The 25,423-nt window shown below is 42.7% G+C and overlaps 1 protein-coding gene across 4 annotated transcripts; it reads right to left on the bottom strand.

Moving 5' to 3' along the window:
• Positions 1 to 10: 10 nt before the first annotated feature.
• On the bottom strand, positions 11 to 24,702 carry glsb (glutaminase b). 4 transcript variants are annotated; one of them, XM_053439076.1, is made up of 18 exons: positions 24,334 to 24,702; positions 19,094 to 19,190; positions 18,503 to 18,624; positions 17,446 to 17,575; positions 16,826 to 16,905; positions 16,210 to 16,373; positions 15,100 to 15,158; positions 11,409 to 11,441; positions 10,728 to 10,786; positions 9,872 to 9,938; positions 9,541 to 9,591; positions 9,228 to 9,404; positions 8,667 to 8,798; positions 8,413 to 8,505; positions 2,680 to 2,741; positions 2,466 to 2,542; positions 2,065 to 2,128; positions 11 to 1,726 (listed from the first exon to the last, which is right to left on the bottom strand). In XM_053439076.1, exons 1-18 carry the CDS (start codon positions 24,633 to 24,635, stop codon positions 1,579 to 1,581), a joined length of 1,917 nt encoding a protein of 638 aa, XP_053295051.1. In that variant the 5' UTR covers positions 24,636 to 24,702; the 3' UTR covers positions 11 to 1,578. The 4 variants fall into 4 exon arrangements, with proteins under 4 accessions (XP_053295051.1, XP_053295054.1, XP_053295053.1 ...); XM_053439078.1 differs by lacking the exons at positions 11 to 1,726; positions 2,065 to 2,128; positions 2,466 to 2,542; positions 2,680 to 2,741 and adding an exon at positions 4,024 to 7,831 and having other exon boundaries at positions 24,334 to 24,701; XM_053439077.1 differs by lacking the exons at positions 11 to 1,726; positions 2,065 to 2,128; positions 2,466 to 2,542; positions 2,680 to 2,741 and adding an exon at positions 4,024 to 7,834 and having other exon boundaries at positions 24,334 to 24,700.
• Positions 24,703 to 25,423: the final 721 nt, after the last annotated feature.

The following is a 25,423-nucleotide window of genomic DNA, read 5'->3' as shown; positions in this document are numbered from 1 at the left end:
GACTCGTCGATTATATAGAGGGGAAACATTTATTTAAAAAGGTCTGCATATCATTTTACATCTACTGAAATCAGAACTGTGGTTAACCTGTTGATTGTAATCAGTTGTAGCTGACACACAAACAAACACACACACACCATGAATCATAGTGAGCTGAAGCTTCCTGTTAAAATGAAACCCTGTTTTTATCTAGACACATTAACAGCTGATCTAATAAATAGGATTGACCTGACCCCTGACCCCAACAGCAATTCAAATACACACCAGAATTATGAGTGAGAGTCTAGAAGTCGTCTTTCTGAACAGAACCTGTATGAATGGATCTTAAGACTACAGGCTACTTCTCCTATGTTCTCAGTCATAACACATTTTATTGTGTTAACTTTAGTGGCGCTAGCTGCACGGCTCTATGCAACCATAGGCCAGTCCTTAAACATCCCAGCTGTTAGCAGGATTGCATGGTCCCCAGAGGATGAATCACTCACTGATGTGGACATTTCTGAAAAAAGCATGATTAATAATCCCTCTGGCTCTGGAGGTCAGTCAGGGACAGCCCAGTAAGACGTGAGGATTCCATGTCCTCTCCTGGTTGTGTATTCATGTGTGTACTGTCAGAAAAGAAAGTAGTAAATTCTTGGATTGTTGTGAACTGGTGGCGTCTATGTTCTGTCACATGACACCAGCGTCTGAAAGACATTTGAACTGGGAGCGAGGGATTAATCAGTTTACTTCACTTTGATCCATCGTAAATGTGACATCATAAAATTACCTCGATACTTAAAAAAATACTATTGTTTTCATTTTAATGGTGATATTTTTAATGTGTTCGATTGTGCTTATGTATGCAATTTGTCACTTAAGAGTATATATATATACACACACACATCTGAACATGTACACGTAATATGTAGAAAAAATAGAGAAATCACTGTGCCTTTATCTAAAGTGCAACAAATAACACTCTCTTACATCTAAATTTAATTTTACACGTTTTTTTTGTGAGATAAATACACTCTGCTCCTGTTGCAAGTGTATCCTACATTCAGAATATAATCTTTGTGACTTCAGATCAGAAGTGAAGCTTCGTGAAAGCTGCTGCTCCTCGCAGCCGTCAGGAGAACATCACGTACAAGGAGATCAGACGGGAACACAACTGCAGCAGTCGCCTGACGCCTGGTGCTTTTTACATCTTTACACAAACAGAGACACGTCATACAATCTAGAGCATCACTTCCAAACACCTCACTGGCTCACAAAACGATATATTACCATTATATAACCAGTATAAACAGAAGCTTTACTGTAACTAAACTAACAAAAGTGTGACAGATTACGTGAGCATTATGCTGTAAACACTGATATTTAGATATTGTATTATTGGTCTCAGGTGCATTGATCAGACGCTCACTCACACAAACCACACACGTCACATGACAGAGGTCCCGGAAAGCGAAGCACGGCTACAGGTCACCGCACGTTGGCAAAAAGTCTGAGCGCTGGTGAACGAGGTTACTCCAGAGGAGCAGGGAGGAGGAGGGGGGGGGGAGCCGGGCGTGTAGCAGAGGGGGTGCGGCCGGCCTACAGCAAACTGTCCAGGCTCTTCTCCACGCTCGCCTTCTCATCGGCCCCGGCGGGGGGGCTGTATCGGTCGTAGTTGTCCTTCAGCATGGTCACGACATCGTGGTGGCCGAAGTGCACGGCCTCGTCCATCGGTGTGTTGCCCCATCTGTGCAAAGAAAACCGGGGTTATGCATTCAAATGAGAAGTATATGAAGTGATTCATAACTGGATTGTATTTAACTCTAGACAAGATCATCAGTCTCCTCCCTGCTGGGCGTGTGACTGTCCTCTGATGTCAAATCTAATAAAGCTCTAAGATGATATATTACATAGATTATATACGTCTCAGTTCAAAGTGTCGATTTTCACGTGTCCTCATGGAACGAACACAAAGAAATGAACCTTAAAAAGTATTTTCTAATGGAGCAGAAACACAAAATGATGGATGAGATGAAGATTATATTTCAAACAGGAGCAAAGTGAGGAGAGCGAGTCCAGACTCACCGGTCGATGGGAACTGGGTTCACTTTACAAGCCTCCAGCAGGAAGCGGACCACCTCCGTGTGCCCTGGATGTGGAGTACACGTGGGAAACATGTCATTATGATAATATGTCAGTATTACACTGCATCATGAGGTGGTTATTATGATGTTCTGGACCTTTGTGTGTGTACATTTGTTTCTGTCGGGACTGTAAATTTGACTTGTTTCCCCTGGATGAGGTCATTTCTATAGTTCTGTGTGAAGATATCTGAAAAACTCATAACAGGATGTCACTTATTATATGGCATCAAATGGTGGGAAATACCTCTCTATTATTTATCATATTATATTATCATTAACTGGTGTGTGTGTGTGAGGCACATTATCGTGAGACGACAGTAATATGAGTGGAGACCACGTTACCTTCAGCTGAGGCCACGTGGAGGGCCGTCCTCGAGTCGTAGTCCCTCTGCTCCATGTCCATAGCTGACAGTGCAAACCTACACACACACACATACACAGACACACAAATACCATGCACTTAATTAACATTCCAACAAACATTTTTAATAACATCCTACACAAAAACACACCTGATTCATTAACAAATGTCAAAGTGAGTGTGTGAGCTGCTCACCTCCTCAGGGCGGACACGTCTCCAGTGTAGGCAGCGAACAGCAGGTTGATCACAGACTTGACCTTTGGACAGACATGGAGACAGACACACAACATTTGAAGAAGGCGCAGACTCACACCACTAATGTCATTTTTGTCTTCTCTCATTTCAGGGAGATTTCAGAACTGCGACTGAACATGAGGAAGACAGGTCCCCGCTTCAGGTGGAACTTACCATCAAACAAGGAATCAATCAGAAAGAGTTTGTGAAGTGTAACAAGGTCGGACGATGGACACGCACTTCTGGATGAAAGAAGTTTGATTCAGTTTTCAAGGAGTAAATCCCAGAAATCGTGGAAACTGTTGAATATAACGACCGATAAGCTGCAGGTGAAAGAACTCCGTAAGATAGTCTTTTTGTCACTGGACTAAAGCTGGCAATAAATATATATTTAATTTATATATTATTTCCGCACATGTGGCGAATGCAACATCCCCAGTTGCAACAGGAGAGCAGAAATAAAATGAAGACCTTAGTGTTTACGAGGGAAATAAGATGAACACCTTCTAAATGCTGTAAAATCTTTAAGAGCAACATGTCTCCCTCTGAAAGTCTGGTCTCTGCTGATCTCTACTGATGGAACCTCTCAAAGAAATTACAGAAACAGGAAGGACTGAAGAATAAAGCTACCACACAACTCAACACAACACACAAACTTCTATTGGTTTAGACGAGCTTCCAGAGCCAGTGGTTGTGAGAGTGGAACTGTGTCAACACCAGAGACTGGTGTGGTGAGTTTAAACTCCTCGACTGCACGGTGTTTAAAACGCTCCTTATATTTACTCTTCACCTAGCAGCTGTCTGTACAAACCAGGCTCAGTGACATGAGGTGGATCCTCCCACCTTCTCTGTTCAGGGGAATCAGTGTGTGTGAGCTTATATGACAACTAGGAGTAACTTAAAAATATGTTATTCTTAATATAAAACACAAAAGAAGTGTGAGACATGAATGTGTCTCTGGCGCAGGAGTAAAATATTCCTGCACCTCTTTCAGACGCAGGTCGTAAAACCACCTGAGACGTGTTTCGAGCTGGGAACACTCTGTTCAACCTGAAAGGTGAGTCTCGTGTGGCACAACGTGAGGAACATCGAGAAAACTAAACCCTGAGTGATAGTTCACAAACCTAACAAAAGTTTATGCTTCAATTAACGTTATAATACATCTTGTTGGCCTCAATACACAACTTAAAACACACTGAGAATTACTTGAATGAATGCTTCTAACCCAGAGAGGGACATCGAATGAGACCCTAAACACAGAAGAGGCGGATGTGGTTCAAGAACAGTTGTGGGCACAGAGCAGGAGATGTTCGATACCACTGCTTTATTGGACTTTATACAAAAGGACACCGAGGAAACACATCACTGGCTTGTCTGCCCGTCCATCACAACCAGAAGGAAATGTGAGGAAGACGAGTTGTTATGTTTACGACATCTCTAGCCCCGGGCAGACAGGACAGTTCATGGGTTGATGAAGACTTCACTCAAAGAATTACAAGGATGTGGACACAAATGAAATCAACACATAGAGACGTTTGACAATCATCAGTCATGAGCTTGGAACTGTAATGATTCATCTACTGTAGGTCTGGGAACGGCTTTGAATGGTTCCAATGTTACACATCTGTTAAATATGTATTTTCTTAATCTCAACAATGGCAAAGTGAACTGGTTTAAAACTCATCTCATATTTGACCGTGACATTAGAGAACCTTACAATTCCAAGGTCACCATATTGCAATGATAGTGTCTTTAAATGTAAATTCAAATATCAACAAAAACGTATATGTCCATGACACAAATCAACAAAGATAAAAGACACAAATCAAACCAATTCAAAACTGATTACATGGGATCAAAAAGACAATTAGCAAAAATCATAAAAAAAAAGAGAAAGAATATTACAAACACAAAATATGACATCAATGGAGAACACCCAGCATTTAAAAGCCCGTCTGTGATTGGTTTGATTGCAGAGTAATAATCACATTTACAGGAGCGAATCCAGTGTGAATGATTTCAGACTTCAAGTAAAACAGTTCATTGGCCCTTTTTCTTCTTCTTCACCAAGTAACAGCAGTTTGTCAGTTTCAGAGATTCAGAGTGGAGCAGATCAGATAAGCCAATCCTGCAAGAAGGTCAAGGGCCTGTAGAACCTGCCCCCCCCCCAACCACTCACAAAGTAAGCAGACAACACTGATGTGAAACGCACATTCTAAAATAAAACATTCTCAACCCAAATGTCACAATATACACACACTCCTGACTGCTTTTTATAACCACGTGCTGCCGCCACATGATATGTCTGCTGCCCCTGTGTGTGTGGGGGGGGGGGTCACACCCTATACATATTTGGTTAAAGCAGAATAAAAACCTGGCTATCACGACGCACAGCCAAGGAAGCAGCATTCTAACCACAGCAGGATAAAAGCCACCGTCAGACATGTTGTCAAATAAATACTTTCCAATACGAAACAAATCTTAAGGATTATAACTTTAACGAATAAGGCCACTGTCCTACTCGTACTAATGTCAGTGCTTTCCCGAGTCCACTGCAAACCTCAACACAAACAACGAGATCCCACAACGTGTGCAACACACTCAACACATCGTGCACTGCAGGAAACACTGTAGGTGGAGGACAGGGGCTTCTTCTGAACGCCTACACACAATAACAGAAGTCCATTACCTTAAATAATTTGATAATAAATATTGACTTCTGCAAATTGACGACATGAATAAAAGTAACCTGGGGCAGTGCAGGCTCCAGCAGCTTAGAGCTCAAGTCAGCCCCTTGAGAAACACCACACACACACACCGACACACACACACCGACTGTACAGTTTCAATAGATATAAAACTGCCCCCCCGAACAGTCTCACCAGAGAGGGACATCTAAGGCATCTGCTGACATGACATTCATATGCAAGTATTTCTACTTCCTGGAGGGGACGATATGAATTAGGAACGTCTGAAGTGTTCATTCACCAAACATTCTGACACAAAGCAAACATTCATTCATTCATTTGCCTCCGTGCACATTTAGAAGCTCAGAGAATCGTGTCTATCAAGAGAGGTTTTGACAATATATAACTTTATAGGAACACTGAGAACTTTAAAAAGCAGTACTGTATATATTTACCAACATCATACATGACGTTCTGCGCCTTCAATTTTTTTTTTTTTTTTACTTTGGAGACATAAACATTTGTGTTTTGTTTAAGTCTAATTTAAAAATCATGATTTAAAAAAGGACCTGAAAAGCTCTTTTCTCATCCAGCTGTTTTGAAACACATTCACTCTTACATTTACAAAACAACCTATCCTCGTGTGTGTGTGTGTGTGTGTGTGTGTGTGTGTGTGGGGGGGGGGGGTTTGCTGGAGCCAATCCCAGCTGACGTCGAGCGAGAGGCAAGGAACACCCTTTGGTCGACATATACATCATGGCTTGTGGTTTTGTTTTTCAAACTAAGGCATCCTGATTAAACACAAGCATATTTTGCGAGTGCAAACATTCTGTGATGGTTCTGGAATGCAGCCGAGATAAACGCCGCCGTCAACCTGCACCCGGTGGCGTCTGCTGCGGCCGTGACGGGAGGTTGAACCAACACCTCGCCGGAAACCACAGCTCCACTCAGTTCTTGTGTTTCCGAGTGTTTTCACACATTATATTCAGAAATGGCAGCCAAACGCACAAACACACTGAAGAGCCGCTCAGCTGCTGCAGGCGTCCAGAGAGAATCAGGACAATCAAGTCCAGCAAGTCTCTGAAAAGAGCAATAAATCTGCCTGTTATCGTTTCTGTCATCTCAGCTCTCTCTCTCTCTCTCTCTGTCCTCAGCTTTTTGGTTGAGCAAACCGGTTTTTGCTGGTGTATTGTATCAACACCGAAATAAATAAACAAAGCCAGACTCAACAAACACACAAGATGCCCATCCTCATTGTGACTGTGGCAACTTTAGGGTCAACCACTCCCATTAGATTTAAAATAAAATTAAAAAAAAACGTACATCAATACCTATTGGCTGTAAATAAAAGTGTGAGTGTCCCGTGACAACTTAACCAATAACCAATAAAAGAGCAGCCTCAGGTCTCATGGCTGCCAACACCTTGAGGACCCACATTCTCTTCCCATTGGCCGGCGCCCCCGCACCAGGAAGTATATGTGTTTAGACAGAAATGAACCAAATTCAATTTGTGTGATTCTTATGAACTGATTCTAATGATTCAGTTCACTGAGAACAAGAGACACCTCTAACTCAATCCCTTCAGAATTCAAAGCTGATTTTTCCTCTTATTTAAAATGAGAATCTTAGCTGAGGCACTCGCGCCCATAAGGTCACATCTAACTGATATATTAACAGGATTCTCCTTTGACCTATAGCGTTCCATAAGTAGTCAAGCAAACATTTAAACATTTAAACATTTTGATCATCACCTACAGTTCATCGCAATCTGTACACGTGCTTATCACTAGATTGTTGGGCCTGAGTGTGAGCTACAGCAAGCAGTCATTTAAAGACAGTAGTCTGAATGCATGAATGAAGATTATGAGTCTACACATTCAAACACAGTCATATCAACCATTAAACTATATTTCAAAATAGATTCTGTCAGATAAACACCAGCAATAAAAAAGGGGGTGAGAAGAAACACAAGCACAACCTGCACGATGCACATCAGCTCCTACGCACTGAGGCAACGAGCAGGTGGAGGCCACGAGTTCATGTGGAATTCAGAGTAGAATAAACAAACAGTGACTCATCCCACCCACCCCCCCCCATCATAAACACAAACAAAAGAAACGTCCCCGTCCGTCCACACAGTAACTCCGTCACAAGCAATAAATAATCCTCAATAAAACAATTTAAGTTATTTATAAATATTAAAGGGCCGGGAGAGATGATGGTGATGTTGCTGCGAGAGGTGGGGGTGAGTGGGACAAGTGGGCGTCCTCTGTGCTTTTGAGTCACTCGCTGACAGTGTCCATTCTATAGACTACAGTGGTGGAGCTGTCCTGGTGCGACTCAGTGGGAGACACCTTTTTCCAAAGAGGGGCTTTCAGAGCGAGCTCCCGTTGGAGGCTCTCGTAATCCAGGGGTCCGAAGACGTGCTGCTGTTTCAATCGACACGAATAACAAATTAGTCTCAGTCTTCCTGTGTGTGTGTGTGTGTGTGTGTGTGTGTGTGTGGTATTTGTGTGGTTTGCATATTTTGAAAGAACCGAGCGGGGAAAAAACAAACACTTTCCATCTGCATGGGTTTCAAACTGAGCAGATGCACCAAAGTGAGAGGGTGAAAATCACATTAACTGTTTTATAACAATTTGATTTTGAATTTTGCCTCTAATGCCAGCTGCTTAGTGTAAAGTATCCCTCCACTTTAAAAAAGGACCCGACAAGAAGGCAATGTTCATTATGAGTTTGTCTAGAAGAACACCTGCCTGGGGACGTCCACAAGAATTTAAAAGACAGAAGGTTACGAGTTTTGTCCTGTTTTGCTTTTCGTCTGACGCTATGTGTTTTTCCCTTTAGGTGTAATGCACAGTATGGAGTTAAATATATGATCAGCCACAGCTACGCATCAGTGCTAAGCTCAGCTCCCCCCACATTCTTGGAGAAGGTGTGTCGCAGTGATCTTTCTGGTGGAAGAAATATGAGCTGCTGTCCCCCCCCCCTTGTTGTGCGTCCTTACCTGCAGGTCACCTCCTTCTCTGCGAGGGTCGTGCTTCTTGGCACAGTGTCTCAGGTTGTCGTAGTTGTGGAAGTTGAAAAGCTCCACAAGGTCCTGGAATGGAAACCATCACAGATACCATCAGAAAGATAAATGCAGTAATTTAAGGGTTTTTCTGTAAAGGTTTTCTTATGGCTTGTGTACAAACACTTATTTCCTTGAAGCCAACTGAATATCAAGTACACGCTGTGATCTGATGTCTTATCGGTACATACCGTGCAGAACTGTATTCCTCTGACTGAGTTGCCCACTGAGTCCAGTGGAGGCGACCAGCACATAATGCCCATGACGTTGGGCACGACCAGCAGGATCCCCCCCGACACTCCCGACTTGGCAGGCAGACCGACCTGCAGCAGGGAAAACGGACGTGTTACATAACGGGAGAGCAGGTGTGTGTGTCAACAATATGGTGCTGATGAATCCCCCCCCCCTCCACCCCCTGTATGTGAGCTATGTTTTAGAACTACACCATGATACATGATCAGTTCATCTAAATATGCTGCAGTTCCTGTCTCTGATGTTTGTGGTTGTCAGAGCCGAGTTGTCAATTCATTACTTCATTATATGATAATATCAATAAATATCTCAGTATAATCTCCATCCAATTTATCAAACTTCCATTATATAGCTATAAAATGCTTATACATTGTGCAAGTTCAGTGAGGACGTATATAACACGTAAATGGTTTTAAGTGAGACAAACAGAGACACACAGACAGACAGACAACTCGATCAGCTGTTGTTTGCCGTCTTGTGCAATTGTGTCTTCTACTCACATGGAATGCAAACTGCCCAGAGAAGTCGTACATGCCACAGGAGTGCATCAGACTCAGGGTGTTCCTCACGGCCTCGGGGCTCAGGACACGCTCCCCTGTGATTGGGCAGATGCCACCGTTTGCCAGCGTGGCCGCCATGACGGAGGCGCTCTCACAGGTCACCTCAATGGAGCACAGCTGGGGTTCACACAAAGGACAGTGCATGTCAGTACTGCCCTTTTGATTGTGGAGGTATATATATATATATATATATACACAAAATATTCTGCCAGGAAGAGTGATTCTATGAAAGTAGTAATAGTGATCCACTCACTTGGAAGTACAGGTCCAGCACAGTGGTCATGTCTACTCCCTCTGGGAAACACTGCAGAGGAAACACAACAGTTACAAACATTAAGTTATTAGTTATGAATGAGGCTGTATGCATGGAGTAATGACTTGGAAACCTTAGAGATGTAAGAATTCAATCTGAAATTCTCCTCTGCCCTCAGACTAATCTGAAAGTGTCATCTAAACTAATGAACTGCTCCGTGTGGGTAATTGCATTTAATGATTTAATAGCAGTTTCATCTTGTTTTGCTCTTCAGCTGTTTGTGGCAGAGAAATACTCAGAGTTATTATTCATGACTCATCCAGGGTCGAACCTTTTTTTCTTTCAGGTAGTATCCAATGGCGAAGTTCCTGTCTCCTGACTCACGCTCAGACTGGAATCTGCCACAGAGAGAGAGCAGAGCACACCCATTACACAGAGGAAGAATTAATACCACCAGGGTGTGTGTGTGGGTGTGCGTGTGGGTGTGGGTGTGTGTGTGTGTTTTCTCTTGTGTGTTGGAATTCCATCACCCACTGCCCTCGTGTGTACAGTACATGAGCTTGTGATATCATGTGATGTAACATGAGGCTGGTCTTTTCCCAGAAACATTGTTAGAACATGTTGTCATCATAAATCATGCACATGCACTTGAACCTTTGCAGCACAGACGTTTAAGTCCTCTGAAAACAAAAACACAACTCCTGCTGTGAGCATCGTTCAACAGTAATGAGTGGAAAACTGCTTTTAAGAACAGGAATAGACATCATGTTTGATCTCTAGCTTCTGCTGCTGAGGTTAGGAGTCAAACACTAGCTGGTGTTCGTGTGTGTAAATGTAGAAATATGTAATCTATAAACAGACGGTGTAATAAGAGGCTTAGGAAACATCAACAACAAGTTAAACTGCTCTCTGTTCTGGGCTCAACACACATTGTCACATTTCCCAATTTGTGCCTGGAGCCTGTGCTTGACTGACAGCTCCATCACTCTCACCTGTCACTGGTGAACAACAAGCCTCTTTATCATATTCTAACTGGTTCATGAATTTGGTGACTGCGTATAATTCCAAGCCATGTGACGTCTCTTTTGTTTAGGCTGTATGACAAGGCTGGTGTTCGAGAGCACATATTACACAGATTACAGTACATAAGGTTTTCTGTTCGATTTTCAGTTAAATTAAAAACTCACGTGGCATTGCTGAAGCCCACATATTCATTTCCTGCCATCTTTTTCAGAAAGTTCATGACCTGGAGAGAAAGAAGTGGAAGAGTTAGGAGAAGATGATGAGCAGGGGTTCATAGTAAGAAGGAAAATTGTAAGTGGACAAATTATAATCTACGATAGCAGTGAACCCATTCCATACTACATACCAATAGTAAACAATATACACGTTAGACTTTCTTTAGAAACGATGATTGCAAAATGAGACCATGCCACTGGCTGCTTTGCTCACTTGACTAAATTAACGTTTTTATTTTCTTGTGTGAACCGTTTCACTCTCAACTTTTGTTTGACCCTTTTGTTTGCATCATCCAGGCACTTAATAATTGTCAGAGTGAACGTATTTGGACACTCATAATAGCAGGTGTGACCTTTGAGAGAGACAAATTAGAGCACAGCAAGTGTTAACAATGGTGCTGACAAATAAATATTTATAATGAGTATAATCAGTTTTCCCTTGTGAACAATGTGTGTGTGAGTTAGGACCGGGCCACAGCGGCAAAAGTTTGAAAAAGAAAACAATAGAGCTTTAGTCAGCACAAGTACATAACGCATTTATCATGAATATTTATATATATATATATTACTGGTCCCTTTCACAAAGCAAATTACGTCCAACTTCAGTGCTAACACACTTCGTGTACTTACATAGTCAAACTTTTCTGCGTTGCCTTCACTTTGCTGAGGACAGAACAGAAGATTTCACAGTTAGTTTCATCTGGAAACGCTCCAGAGGACAAGCACAGCATCACAAAGGTTACTCTAGAATGAGAACACTACTGCTGACAAATTAAAACTACAGAATTAGAAGATGTGAATAGATTTTATTACGGATAAAATCATGAGCTTAGCCAAGGAATTATACAGGTAAATAAAAATATTAATAAGATTGGCTGGCAAATAGGTTATAAGAGGGACGTCTTTTGGAGTGAAAGAGGAGTTTAGTAGACATGTCGTGAATTACCAGATTAGCCAGTTAAGGAAAAACATGTCTGACCATTACATCTCACTGATTCCAATTATCAGTTTCACGATTGTATCACATGTAAGAGTGAAAATCCAAATGCACCTATTGAAATGTGTGTGTTTATTTATAATGTGACTGTGAATAGATATTGGTTTCTGCATGTAAGTTTGTATTATGGGTTTATCATAATGCAGGTGTGCGTGTGTGTGTGTGTTTCAGGATATACATCAACTTTAGGTCAACACGAGTCTGTTGGCCAAAACAATGGTGCAGAGGGAGAAGAGGGAGGAAGGTTCTTCCTCTCAAAGTACGACTCACAGCTTGTAGCTCAGTTTATTTTAAATCAAGTCACAAGCCAGATGATGCTGCATATGTGCCATGTGCATTTTACTTTTTATTTAACTTTTATATCTTGTATATATTTGTGTTTTGTTTTATATATAGTTATTAGTTTTTTTCTTATGTGAATTACTTAGTGTGTTTTTATGTTTTATGTTCATTGTATGCACCTTTATACCAAAGAAAATTCCAGGTAGGTGTAAACCTACTTGGCAATAAATAAATTCTGATTCTGATATTCCACAAAGAAAAACACAGCAACAGAAAAATGGACACGCATGCACATTTTGAGTGCTATAGCAAAAAAATACTGAACTGTTCATGTTGTGGATGGATTTTTTAACTTTACACAAAAAAAAAAAGGGGCTAATGCTTCATGTGTTACTGACGCACATTTCAAGTTGTACACTTTACTGTGCAGAAGAAAAAAAAACAGGCGACACTGATGGAGGTGTTAAAGAGTCACTAGAATGGGGTTTCTACAGAGCTGATTGGAGGAGGAAGAGAGAAGGGGTAGGTTTAAGGGGACAGGGGACGGGGGGGAATGCGAGGAGATAGATATGGAAAAGGAAGAAAAAATTACCAACGTCATTTGACCTGCAGCAGCAGTCATTATTTCCCACAGTTCCTAAGTCTGGAAAATATGCAACAACATACAAGAACAGCAACAACATGTAGCCTTCAAGCACCGTGTAACAACCATCCCATTCCCATCCAGGTCAACATGGGGCAACCTGACCAATAGCTTCACATTTGTGCTTCAATAATGAATAATAATCATAATAATAACACATTGACACACTATTCACAGTGATGAGCGGATGTGGACACAGACACACATCTTAAGATCTGTTCTGGGTTCGATTCATGCTGCGCAAATTCTACAATCTGCATCATGTGTTACAGAAAAACGTGTATGGAATAGGAACTACGGGTGGAGGACCTAGGAAGTAACATTAACATTAATGTTGAGTAGGAAGAGTGTTAGGAATGTTTAGTGACTTTTCTTTGGCCTGAAATATCTGGATGTTTAGCTGCTTAATGCTCGACTGTGTCCTCAGTTGGTCGCTAACTTTGTCTTGCTGCCTCGGCACATAAAGTTTTTTTGGTGCCGGATGAAAATGTAGTTGATGAGAATCAAGGGAGTGAAGTACAACAGTAAAGATGGGGGCAGACGATCCTTAATGTGCTTAAAGCAACACTAAATCGTTATGTAGATCTGAGGGAAGCTGCATTGGTCACATGACGCTATGATGCATCCTTTAACAGTACATCAAAATGAAACTTTGGATATGGTATAAAAAAAGGTATTTTCTTGAGAAGCCATCTTATTAACTCATCTCTGTGATCACTTTTGTGAAGTATTTAATTCACAAGAATTCACTCTTAACGTCCTTCCTCATTATTGACAACTGGCCGATCAGCTGTGAAACATGGACGGAGGATTTTGTAATTTCTGATTTCTCAAAGTTGACGGCTACAAGAATACTCAGAGTCGAGGCACAATGTTTCCTCAAGCTGACTTTTTCTCAATTATAGTGCGTATTTATGCTACAGCACTTAGAATACAGAGAGTAATAATTCTCCTTTGTGTCCCAAGTATTAATATGGACAACTGTTTGAGTCTGACGGGGACGAGAGGGACTATTTGAAACAGTATTTTCTTCCTGGCAAGTCCCTGAGTGCATTGATACGACCAATATATGTTTAGTGAGACACTACAAGACAAAGGGGCTTCACACGGTTATTAGTCCTTCAATGGATTATTCATTAATCTCTTGCTCCACCAGAATAGATTCTGCAGCACTGCAGAAAGGGAACTTATAGCAATTCGGTTAAAAATTAACTTTGGTGAAAGCAACTTCAGAAACAACCGTGTTTAGATGAAGAACGATTTACTCAGCTGGCTCCTCGTTGGAATTTAGAGAACAACCTCCACTTACTAATTCAACTGTCTCAAAGAATTTGAATTTCCCTGTCAACAGAAACAACTCGGTAAAGACACAACTCAGGTTAAATAAGCTTGTGTTTGCAAAGTATTAATTCATAAAAAGCACCAAAAAAAGGTTTTAAAAAGAAAATGATTTCAGCAAAACATGAAAACTGAAAACACACAGGTCCCTCATCCAGAGACTTGTATCAGAGCTGATCTGTTTACAATCTAATATGTACAAGGCATTCAAAGTCTAACTACTCTGAATATTTCCTCTCTAAAGATTGCATAGTGTCATGCCAATTGAAAATTAATAATCATAAGCTTTGATTATTATTTCTTTTGTCAAACTATGGAGTTCAAAATCCTCCAGAAAGGTCACCTCCAGAGAAAAAGCTGGAGTCAAAACCCAGTCCATGAACTTAACACAATTTTGCAGCACTTAACAGAAAATGTGTCGGTAATTTATTCTTTAAAAAAGTAAGAAGAAGCTTATTTTAGGACATAAATAAAAAGCTGTGGGGGAACAGAGCTGCCACAGAGCAACGGTGTTTACACACAGCTCTTGTGCGTGTTTGTAGGTGTGTATTAGTGCAAATGGTTCACTGCTAGCGCTGGTTAAAGTACGTGAGGAGATCGAGTATTACGATTTTGTTCTGTCTTCACACTGAGTTACACAAAAAGAAGTCCAAACTGCTGCCGGTGTGCGTGCACCTGCATTCCACTCGCTCCCTGTGCGGGTTATTTTCAGCAGGGTCAGTGACAATGTGCGCACTTCTCAGGCTAATTACCCTTCAGGAAGGATTAGCACAAGTCTTAATCACCACAACAAGACACATGGGCAGCGGACTCAGGTTGTGACCTGGAAATACTTCGAGCGGAGTCAAGAGTCATAAATATCTGGAGATTTCATTCCATTCAAACAAATTGAAGCCTTATCTACTACCAATGTTTACAGTGTGTTAACCTTAATTCTATCTTCACAATAAAACAGCTCATTGATACCCACCATTCCAGGTATTGAAGACACACAAATGACACACACACACACTGGAAATGAATAACACACATGAAGGGAGACAGAGTGGTGTTGCTTTTACCTTTATCAGTGAAGTACAAACGATAGCTCCAGCATTCACCATGGGGTTGTGAGGCTTATCTGCAGAACAAGAGGTCGGGTTAACACTCTGTGCAGGAGCAAAGTGTAAATGTTGAGTTTCCTTTTTTTATGTCTATATACGCAGATCAAACAGCAACAATCAAATACACACATTGACTCGAGATATGATAGATTATATCCCAGTAATGTAACTTGTAGCAGTGGTGTTTGCTGTGTAATGAAAACAGATCTCTGGCATTTACAGAGGCTCTGTAACAGATCCTGTGGTGTGTTTCAACAAGAGAAGATATTTCAGTTTTTCTAGCTCGACTGGATTCATGTTTCAAACATGACTGGGGGGGGGGGCTCATTGATCAGCTACCGAGGAGACAAGGTCGTTTATGTTCATCTGGAGGAAAATTGGTGAAATCTTACAATCCAGTTAATCATCCGTCAGTTGTTGACGCTATGAGACTTGAGACATGCCCCCCTCCTCCCATGGATAGTTAAACCTTAACATAGCAGCTGCCTCTCAATTCCATAACTGATCCTGGGTGGGGGGGGGCTCACTTCCTCCCTCTCAAGTTCAAGTTCAACTACAACGTCTCCTCTGATATAACCTGGAGCCACTTTGACCCCGATGGTTGCTTCATATCAAACTAGAATGTCCCATAAATATATAAATATTACTGCAAGTAATGATATTGCATAATCCATGTGCTGTGCAGCCATGTTCAGGTTAAGCCGACCACATTTATTTTTACATTGCCGATTAAAAAAAAGAAAAGAAAAGCTTTCTACTAATCTGACTCACTCCCCTGGCAGCTCGGTCACAGCCGGACAGATTCTCTCTCTCTCTCTCTCTTCTCTGATGCCAGAGCTAGACCGTGGGTGAGCACTATCTGAATGAAGCCTATAGCAATATCCACATTTGTCAGTTACCAACAATGTTATTGTGCGAAAATAGGAACAGCCCTCTGTTGACCAGGCACCAGACACATTCTGTTATCAAGGTTCATCAGGTCGACATTTCGAGGGAAACTGTGTATGAGCTGAAGTTTTTCCACGGGAACAAGTAACAATGAAGAAAAGGGAAAGTCTGGCATCTCACCATCTTCATCCAGGAAGAGCTTGTTGAAGCGCAGGCCGCTGGGCTCCTTCCCGATGAAGCTGTGCACGTACTCTGTGCCGTGGTCATGGACAGCCACAGCGTATTTCAGGGGCTTGACACAGGACTGCATACAGAAAGGGACCTTGGTGTCTCCTACTGTGTGTCTACAAAAGACAAAAGATAAGTTATCCACCCCCCCCGCAGCCAAAGCAGCTGCAGCGTCTCTGATTATAAAACATAGAAGTCCGAGTGAGGACGTATCGAGGAGATTGACTTGATGAGTGAGAGTGATGGAGGAGTATTCATGGAAAACAATCAACTTCAGAGTGCAGGATGACCACGCTGTTTGTTCAGTGCTAATCTCATCTTTATGACTTCCTCTGTAACCCTCACATAACAATTAAATGGGTTCAATGGAATTTTACAGCTACGTATCAGAGAACAGGTTGATCCAAACACATGTGGACATCATTACTCTACATATGAGATAAGTGTCTCCTGGTGTTCTGTCGTTATGAGGAAATACAGGACTGTTTACACACCTGCACAGTGGCTAGTGCACTGAGTTTAGGGGAATGATAATTAGTTATTAACTCAGAATTATGTATTGTCTCACCTCTGTCCGTCCACTGTGCAAAGAGAGACGGCCCACAGGTCAGGGCTGAACTTGGCAAGCTGTGGAATGTAGTCTGCGACCTGAAAGAGAGGCGAGGTGGTGGAGAGAGTGTCTGATCAGCATTGGTTCACTGCTGACGTCTGCTGAGACTCACGTTTCAGAGGAAATCTAATACTGAGACAAAACACAACGAGAAGACTGACAGAGGTCGACTCTTCATCTGAGGGTTAGAAAGGACAAAGCCTCTGTTTGATGCTTTGTGTCTTTCACCTCTGCACAGCCGATTGATGACTGGAAGAGTTCAATGATTAAGATATTTCTATTGTATGATGCATTTTTTCAGATGTTAGTGGAGTTGGATTTCCTCTGAACCGTTGTTCTCCTTTCCTAACTCCTCAAGGCTTCTCCTTCCCATCTTTCCTTGACCCTGTGACGTATTCCATGGAGGTCAAGGAACGGTGGTCAGGACAGGAGTTTATTTGGACTTTCAGAACGCAGCCACTGATCTACACCTTTGACTCGAGCTGAATGCAGATTGATGGACATGAATGAGCTAAATAATACTTATGATGCACTGGCAGAGAATAAAAAACAAAAGAGTCGCGGATCTAAGGACACACCTGTCCTTCATTGAGGTTTTTGGCGGTCTCATACAGCTCATCAATAAGGGTGGTGAAGGACGGGAAGTCTGGGATGACGAACTTCTTGCGGAAGGCCTGAGTGAGCAGGACAATGTTGCTCTGGACACACCTGATGAACAAAACCACAGATAGCATGCAAAAATATTGTGACTGCATGCAGATACAGGAAAAGTTTGTCAACCGAGATTGCAAGCCTGAAGTCTGACAAACTTCTATGAATGTTATCAGGGATGCATGACGAAGACGCGTCATCGTAAAACATTCATCGTTTGACCACATAGCATAGGAAATCCAGGGCAAATCTAGAGGGTGAATTATGATAATTCCACAGAGCTAACTGTGGGAACTTAAAGACAATTTAAAGGTTCAGGTTTTAGTGTATTCAAATGTTACGGCCGTAAATACCTCTTCTCCCGTGTGTCTAAGCCTTTTTAGCGTTGGCGTGTGGATCACCGCGGACATTTAGGCTTAAAACACGGAGTAAATTATTTTCTGATGATTTTTTACATTTGAAGAAGTGGTCACCATCAATTATATTTTCGATTTGGCTGCAACACTGTTTACCCCTGAAACTGCTAAAGTGTTTTGTGGACTTAAACACTTCGGTGTCTTCTACGTGTGTGGCACCGCTTTTTCACTTTAAACCCTGAATTAGCAGAAGACAGGGGAGCGATGGACGGGGCATATTATTGAAACGTGATTCATAACTAGCCACTAGCGTCTCTGACGTCACCACAAGTAGGTGGCATCTGGTAAATCTTCTTTCACATACATCGATATAATTCTTGAAAGAGAGGGATCACATTCATCGAGTTTCCTGTACAAATCACACAAAAGATGCTGTTTGATGAATATTTCTTTTGCGTTGACGCAACATGCAAATTACATACTTTAGTATGTTTGAATTTGCACCTTCAAAAATATAGTCATCAAACTTCAAGTTGAAGGGAGCACATGTACTTGGTAAATGTGATAAAAAGCCACCATGGCAGGTGTAGAAGATGGAGTTAAAACTTTCACACAGGACGAGACTTACTTCTTGAATAGGTGCCTGTCCAGAGTTACGCCATCTGTTGTGTTCCTTAGAGTTTCTTTAATGGTGTCCATACATTCCTTCAGCCGGGGATCTCCAGTGCGAAGCCCTGTGGCCTTAAGTGCCTAAATTGAGCAAATTAAAGTAAGAATATGTCAATATCAATAAGCTAATATGGAAAATGTAGGAACAGCTCTGACAAAAAGCCACAGCACCATTTAAAGTTTTTGCAACCCTGAAACTCCAAAAGTGTTTTGCAATGAACGTGTGTTAATAAACTTTCTGATCAAATTATCATTTCCATAGAAGAAAGTGTGTTCAGCTGCTGAAGGAGTCACACATGTATTCTAAAGTTATAAAGCAAAAAAGTCTAATTACTTTATTGTTTTATGCTTTAACTTCTTCAGAAACATGAAATCATTTAGTTCAGGAACAGGGTGAAATATGGAGACATTCACAAACTTTTGCCAGGTTCTGTCGAGTAACAATCAAAACCAAAGACACATTCATGCTTGTGTAGTTCCGTGGTATTTGGCCAGATAGTGTGCATGAATGTACTTAATGAATGAACAACCAAACTGAAGAGAAACTTACTGTGAGGAATTTATGAGCGGGAATCGTCTCTTGACCTTCTGCGACCGTGTGGAAGAGCAAATCCTCCAGACTGGGCAGGACGGCTGCAGGTCTTTTTCTAGGTTAGAGAGGTGGTAGAGAGACACAGGTGTAAGACTGAGCACCTCCAGCACAGCGAAGTCACCTCAGCTAAAAGCACTTTGCTAAAAGCGACTACAGAGCATTCGCAGCGGAGTGTAAACAAAGTAGAGGAGAAGGAAAAAGTAAATTAAAGTAACGGGAGTACTGGCCTTTAGCACGAGCCACAATTGAGCCCATTCCCATCTGCCCTGCCAGAGCAAACACGCTTATCTGTAGCTGCTGATACAGTCTTATCACATTAGTGAGGTATTTCAGTGACACATATTGGAAATATGTTATCCAAGTGTAAGCATTAGCCCCAGAGGTGTGTGTGTGTACAATGAAGAGGTCAAAGCCTTCATTATGCATGAACAAACTAATTACCTTCCTGTTGACAGGCCTCCCTCCAGGCACTGTTACGTTTCTATAAACCATGGACCTGAAGCTAATCAGGTTAAAAAACATTGGGATGAATTAAACGACAGCCACCCTGATCCGATTTATTCAATATCGACTACAGTGAATAAAGATACACCGTCTAGGGAACACAATAAGTTTAAATGCAGATTTCAACCAACAGCTGTGCTTTTGAGGCGTCCAGCTGCTAAATGTCCCGGACATGCAGGCATAGCTAGTTTAATTCAGAGAGCTGTCCCGGGCTTTGTTCACTGGTTTCACTGCATTTTTTAAGGAGAAACTGTTTGGCTCTATTTATACCACTGCGTTGGGAAAGGCCGTTATTAAACAGTTTGTGCACCTAGCAAGTTATGGACCAAAATAAAAGGATAAGAACAGGATGAAGCGTTACACAACTACGTGTCAACTCAGTGTCTGCAGCAGTGTGAGCCTGGGTTCTAAATTCCAGGAATTCCCTGGTCTTTCCCCTGCCCAGCCCTCCGTCGCTCTTGGATTAATAAAGCCAACATCACAGCTTGTTCACACACTGGCCATGACACTGCAGCAAGATCGGCACTGTTCAGATTCTGTTTGTCAAATCAGGGCTGGATTGTTTTTACACCCCTGTTGTTTGAAGATCTCATGGACGGAGCAAGCAGCAGTTTTTGGAACGCTGCTTTATGGAAAACGTATTTTCACAAGTAGCCACATGTTGCAGCTGTGGGGATAAGAAAGCCTGATTATCAGACTAAAGTCCTTTTCGTTCCATTCCTAGCAGTAACCCTGCAATTTCAGATTGATCCCAGATTCACAGTCCCATCCCAGCATCCTAGATTGTGAATTACATTAAATAAACAAGAGAGCAATCCATTACAACCATTAAATCAAATCATGGCAGACTTGTAGTTTGGCCACGTTGGACATTTGGAATTCCAGGATTCCGTCTGCACCTCCTTCCTGGCTTCATCACCTCGTCCCTGCATCTCATTGGAACATCTGTTCCCCAGAGTAAACACTCCACATACAACCAGGGTAACGGCAACTGAACATGAGCAAACAAACCAAGATCCACTCAAAATGCTGTCTGTCAGGCATGGGTGATTAAAAGGGACAGTTCTTGGCCAAGCATCTGTCACTAAAAGAGCACTTCTATTCTGCAGAGTCAACAGGTACAACAGGTGCACTACAGAGTCACAGGGCAGCCAGCAAACTGCTGTGATCTGCATCACGGCATATTAACGTGTTGAATACGAGATAGATAATTGTGTGGAGAATTTAGATAAGACAAAATACTACTTGTGCACCTCAATTAAAAGGTATTGTACGTTATTAATGTGTGTGTCTATAACAGGAGTGTGTTGTTGTTGTTTTTACTTTCTGCTCTAAAACGTACAAGGGCCCCATGATAGCACTTTGTGCAGAAACTGCAAAACAATGAGGGAAATTAGGAATTGGGATTTGTTGATAACACTTGCCATTGTTCTAAAGTAAACAGAGACCTCACACACACACACACACACACACACACACACACACACACACACACACACACACACACACACACACACACACACACACACACACACACACACACACACACACACACACACACACACACACACACACACACACACACACTCACACTCACACACTCACACTCACACACTCACACACTCACACACTCACACACTCACACTCACACACTCACACTCACACTCACACTCACACACTCACACACACTCACTCACTCACACACACTCACACACACACACACACTCACACACACACACACTCACACACTCACACACTCACACTCACACACTCACACACACACACTCACACACACACACTCACACACTCACACACTCACACACTCACACACTCACACTCACACACTCACACTCACACTCACACTCACACACTCACACACACTCACTCACTCACACACACTCACACACACTCACTCACTCACACTCACTCACACACGCTCACACACACGCTCACACGCTCACACGCTCACGCTCACACGCTCACGCTCACGCTCACACACACACACACACAACGCCATTGGACCTATGGCTTAGCTTCAACGTAGACGCATGAATTGGGATTCGAAATACATCAAAATACACGGGTCACATGTGTTGATGTCATGTACAATATGTCACGATATACTCCTATACAGTACGATATAATACATATTGCCAAATATAGCAATATCCTGCATATGTTCACAGAAAATGTAGGAAATGCAGTGAGAACATGAACTCAAGGGCTAATAAAAGTTGACTGAAATGTGTCATTTTAAATGTGTGAGTGCTGTGTCATCCAGCGCAGATTTGTCTTTATTAAACCTGGTGTATTGTCACATCAGTAACTTTACACCAGGTTTAATTTTGGTAAGGAATTAGAGCTTAAGATAAACTGTCTTTCACTTTCTGTTTGCCCCATGTATCAAAACATTTGTGTGTTTTGATATCTTTATGCTCACATCCAGCCAAACCTGCTACTGATAACGTACATTCGTATCTCAGGCTAAATGATAATAACAGTAATTCCCGGATGTGTTGATGAATAAAGTTCTATTGAATCTAATCTATGGGTGTGAACCAGTACAAGACTGACATTTGCAAAAACACTGTGAATAGGAGTCATTCTGAAACCGAAACAGCAAAACACAGGTAAACAAACTTAATGGATACTCCAGATATGCAGATGCAGCATGTTGAGCTCTCATTACTTGGCTAACGTAGGGAAAAAAACACCAGTTCGAGAAAGAGCTGGTACGTGGTTTCTAAAACACTTTGTTATTCAGCTCTTCACGTCCAAAGAGCAGTTAATAAATAAAGTGGTCAGAAAAAAAGCCACTGTCTCTGTCCCTAGCAGGACTTTACTAAAAACATGGAAATTATTTAATTTGCATCGAGGGAAACGATGGCTACAGAGGTGGAGAGACACACACTTGTGATGCAGAGACGATAAACGAGAAGTTATCGAGCGAGTCAAGGAAAAGTCGGCCCTCGTGCGTTTGTTTTGAGAGCCTAGCTTTGACAAGAGGTGTTTTCTCTTCTCTCTACATTCTCGTCGCATGTATCAAGCTAAAATCTGACCCATGGATAACACAGCGTAGGGCCTAGTATTGACAACAGAAAGTTTCCAATCCAAGTGTCAGTGTCTGAACATGTCTATTATTGTCAGGTAACAATAGGTTTACCTCTTATATTTAACGTATATCAAGCTCGATGCACAGATGTTTATGTTGCACTGATCCATTGAGGTCTCTGACGCATGTGGAGCTGCAGGATCAGAGGGAAGCAGCATTCCGACTCAAAGCCATCATCTACTGCAAGAATTTGACCTGCTGCATGGGGCCTCCCCTCACTGGAACTTCTAACTAGGCTGTGACAGTTCGGTGGTTGGTTCTTCTTTTCTCTGAGTGGCCTCACTTGCCCGAATACTCATGATGCCCCTTGACTGTGTTTTTAAGTCGATAGCTATTCCTGCAAGTACCTGGAACCTGTACCGAATCTGATCCTGGAGAGTGTGGAAATTGAGCTCTTCAGGTATTTGTGTGCAAAATGCTGGCGGGATAGGGGGGGGGGTAGGTGGGACCTATGACAGAAACAACACGGTATGCCACGTCTCATTGCGTTCCCCCCACTGGAGAGGTGCTATTAGAGGCGGGAAAGAGTCTGACCCTGAGGGGACCCTGTCAATGTAAATGCTGTGTTCCTTGTAAAAAGTAAAAGTAAACCCTGTCCTCCCAGTCCATGTGTCAACATCGTCCTTGTGTGTCCTCACTTCTAGGGCAGGAAACAGCCCGGTAGTTTCAGCTGCACTGAGATCATGGAAACTCCTTCCAGAAGGAAACAGTACAGTACAGACAGCTAACTGGCAGATGAGGATCACCTAGATTCACCGTGCATTAGAAAAATGGCCCATGGCAAACATCCACAAACTGTTTGCATGGAAAAAAACACATTTAAAACTACTGTGGATACATTTGAGTAGAAAGTAAGTATTATATTTGCCGTACTTTATTCTGTACTGTCACGTGAACCCTGTGGAACCACACACACACACGCTTCAGAGAAGATCTTGATTCTTGATAGTCTGATTACTGAACGGGACAGAGAGTCCTCCACAGGCAGCCCGCTCACCTTCACTGACAGCGGAAGGTCACAGTGGAAACCAGTGGAAAACCAGTGTCTCCATTAATCATTCTGACAACCACCAGCAAAAATGAGGGAAATCCAATATGCACGGGAGGTTTAGACTCGAGGATGTTTTAACCTTGCACCTGATCCCTGACCCCCACGTGTCACCTTCTAACTGCCGCACCGCTGATGTCTATAGGAACCCGTTGACCACCTGAGGTCACGTGAGGAGGAACCGCAACTTTGATCAAGTTCCTGTGAAGAAGGTGAAGAAGATGAAGGAGTCTCGCGTTTGTAGCTTCATGGAACGAAGCCAGTGAACAAGCTGCTGCTATCCGGCCATTACAGTTCGCTCACTGTACATTACACACGTGTGTCCGTGAGCACCAAGTGTGTGTGTCTGTGTGTTGTTAACCAGCTATATCCTGCTATAACGTTGGCCCGGCACGTTACATCCGGTCGCCCGTATCACGCACTGTATATATAAAACGGGCCTGTAGTGCGTCAGAACTCGTCGAACCCGCACCAGCCCGTCGTGGCGTCAAACAGTTTGCCCCCCCAGGAAGAGAAAGTGCTAGAAACACCTACTTGTCGGCGTCACCATCTTTCTTCAGCTGCTCGTCCGCCTCCACGCTGCCCTCCGTCTTCACGCAGTACGAGCGGCGCTGGGAGGCGCAGGGCGCGGAGCGGAGCGCCGGCCGGTAGGAGGCGGAGGAGGCGGCGGCTCCGCGGAGCACCTTCAGCCGGGAGGACGCAGCCCGGGCATCAGCGGCGCCGGAGCAGCAGCGGCGGGTCGCGAACCAGCTCCTTCCACCGCAGCCGGGCAGGGGACGCGTGAGGCCGGCTTCGGACAACTGCTTCAGCGCTGTGGAGAACCTGAAGTGTGACATCTCAATCCTGTGAAGCGCTGGAGGAGACCGGGTTCAGCTGGAGAGACGACGGGTGGCTGAGCGGCGATGACTCACACGCGCCGCCGCCTCCACGTAAATAGACTCTCGCTCACGCCCCGGTCGCTCTCATTGGTGGAGAGGAAACTGGGGGCGGGTCTCTGGAGATGACGTCGGAGCTCTCGTGCGTGTTCCCGTCAATCTGTTCCTGTTGATGTTTTGTTTTTTTGTGACAGGCTTTTATGAGACAGCCTGGATGGAATGACAACCTGTATCAGACCAATTTTTTATGTATATCAAATTAAAGTTATTAATTTGAAATCTGTAAATTTGTTCTCCGTATGTGATTTATGTTTGTATGTCAGTGATATGTTAAGTGTACAAGCTACTGGATGATCTGAATTTCCCACGGGATTAATAAAGTATCCATCTATCTATCTATGTAAACGAGGCTCACTTCCTTTAGGCTATAACTATCGCTACATACACACTAATAGATCTGCTCAGGAATCAAAGGAATCCGCGAGCACTGACATGGTGACATGAAAGGAAACCGACAAACGAGGAAGTCTTCTCTCAGGAATATTTTGAAGTGTTATTTCTTATAAAGCTTGGGTGGAGTTAAATAGTATAGTAAGTCACAAACAAAAGTGTTATTCTTTCAGCCTAACCCTTTGATACACTACATGGGTCAAATTTAGTAGCACTTCAAGATAGATAGATAGATAGATGGATACTTTATTAATCTTGTGGGAAATTGAGGTCATCCAGTAGCTTATACACTTAACCGA

The sequence above is a fragment of the Pleuronectes platessa genome, chromosome 14 (assembly GCF_947347685.1).
Source record: "Pleuronectes platessa chromosome 14, fPlePla1.1, whole genome shotgun sequence".
NCBI lineage: Eukaryota > Metazoa > Chordata > Actinopteri > Pleuronectiformes > Pleuronectidae > Pleuronectes > Pleuronectes platessa.
Note: the sequence above shows the minus strand (reverse complement) of the source record. Positions and strands in the feature narration are given on the sequence as shown.

Excerpts from the sequence above, each read along its gene's own strand:
- glsb (XM_053439076.1), bottom strand. The coding sequence starts at position 24,635 with ATGTCACACTTCAGGTTCTCCACAGCGCTGAAGCAGTTGTCCGAAGCC. Across the intron at positions 10,787-11,408 it reads ACGCAGAAAAGTTTGACTAT|GTCATGAACTTTCTGAAAAA; the intron begins GTAAGTACACGA and ends CTTTCTCTCCAG. Across the intron at positions 2,129-2,465 it reads CCACGTGGCCTCAGCTGAAG|GGCACACGGAGGTGGTCCGC; the intron begins GTAACGTGGTCT and ends CTCCACATCCAG.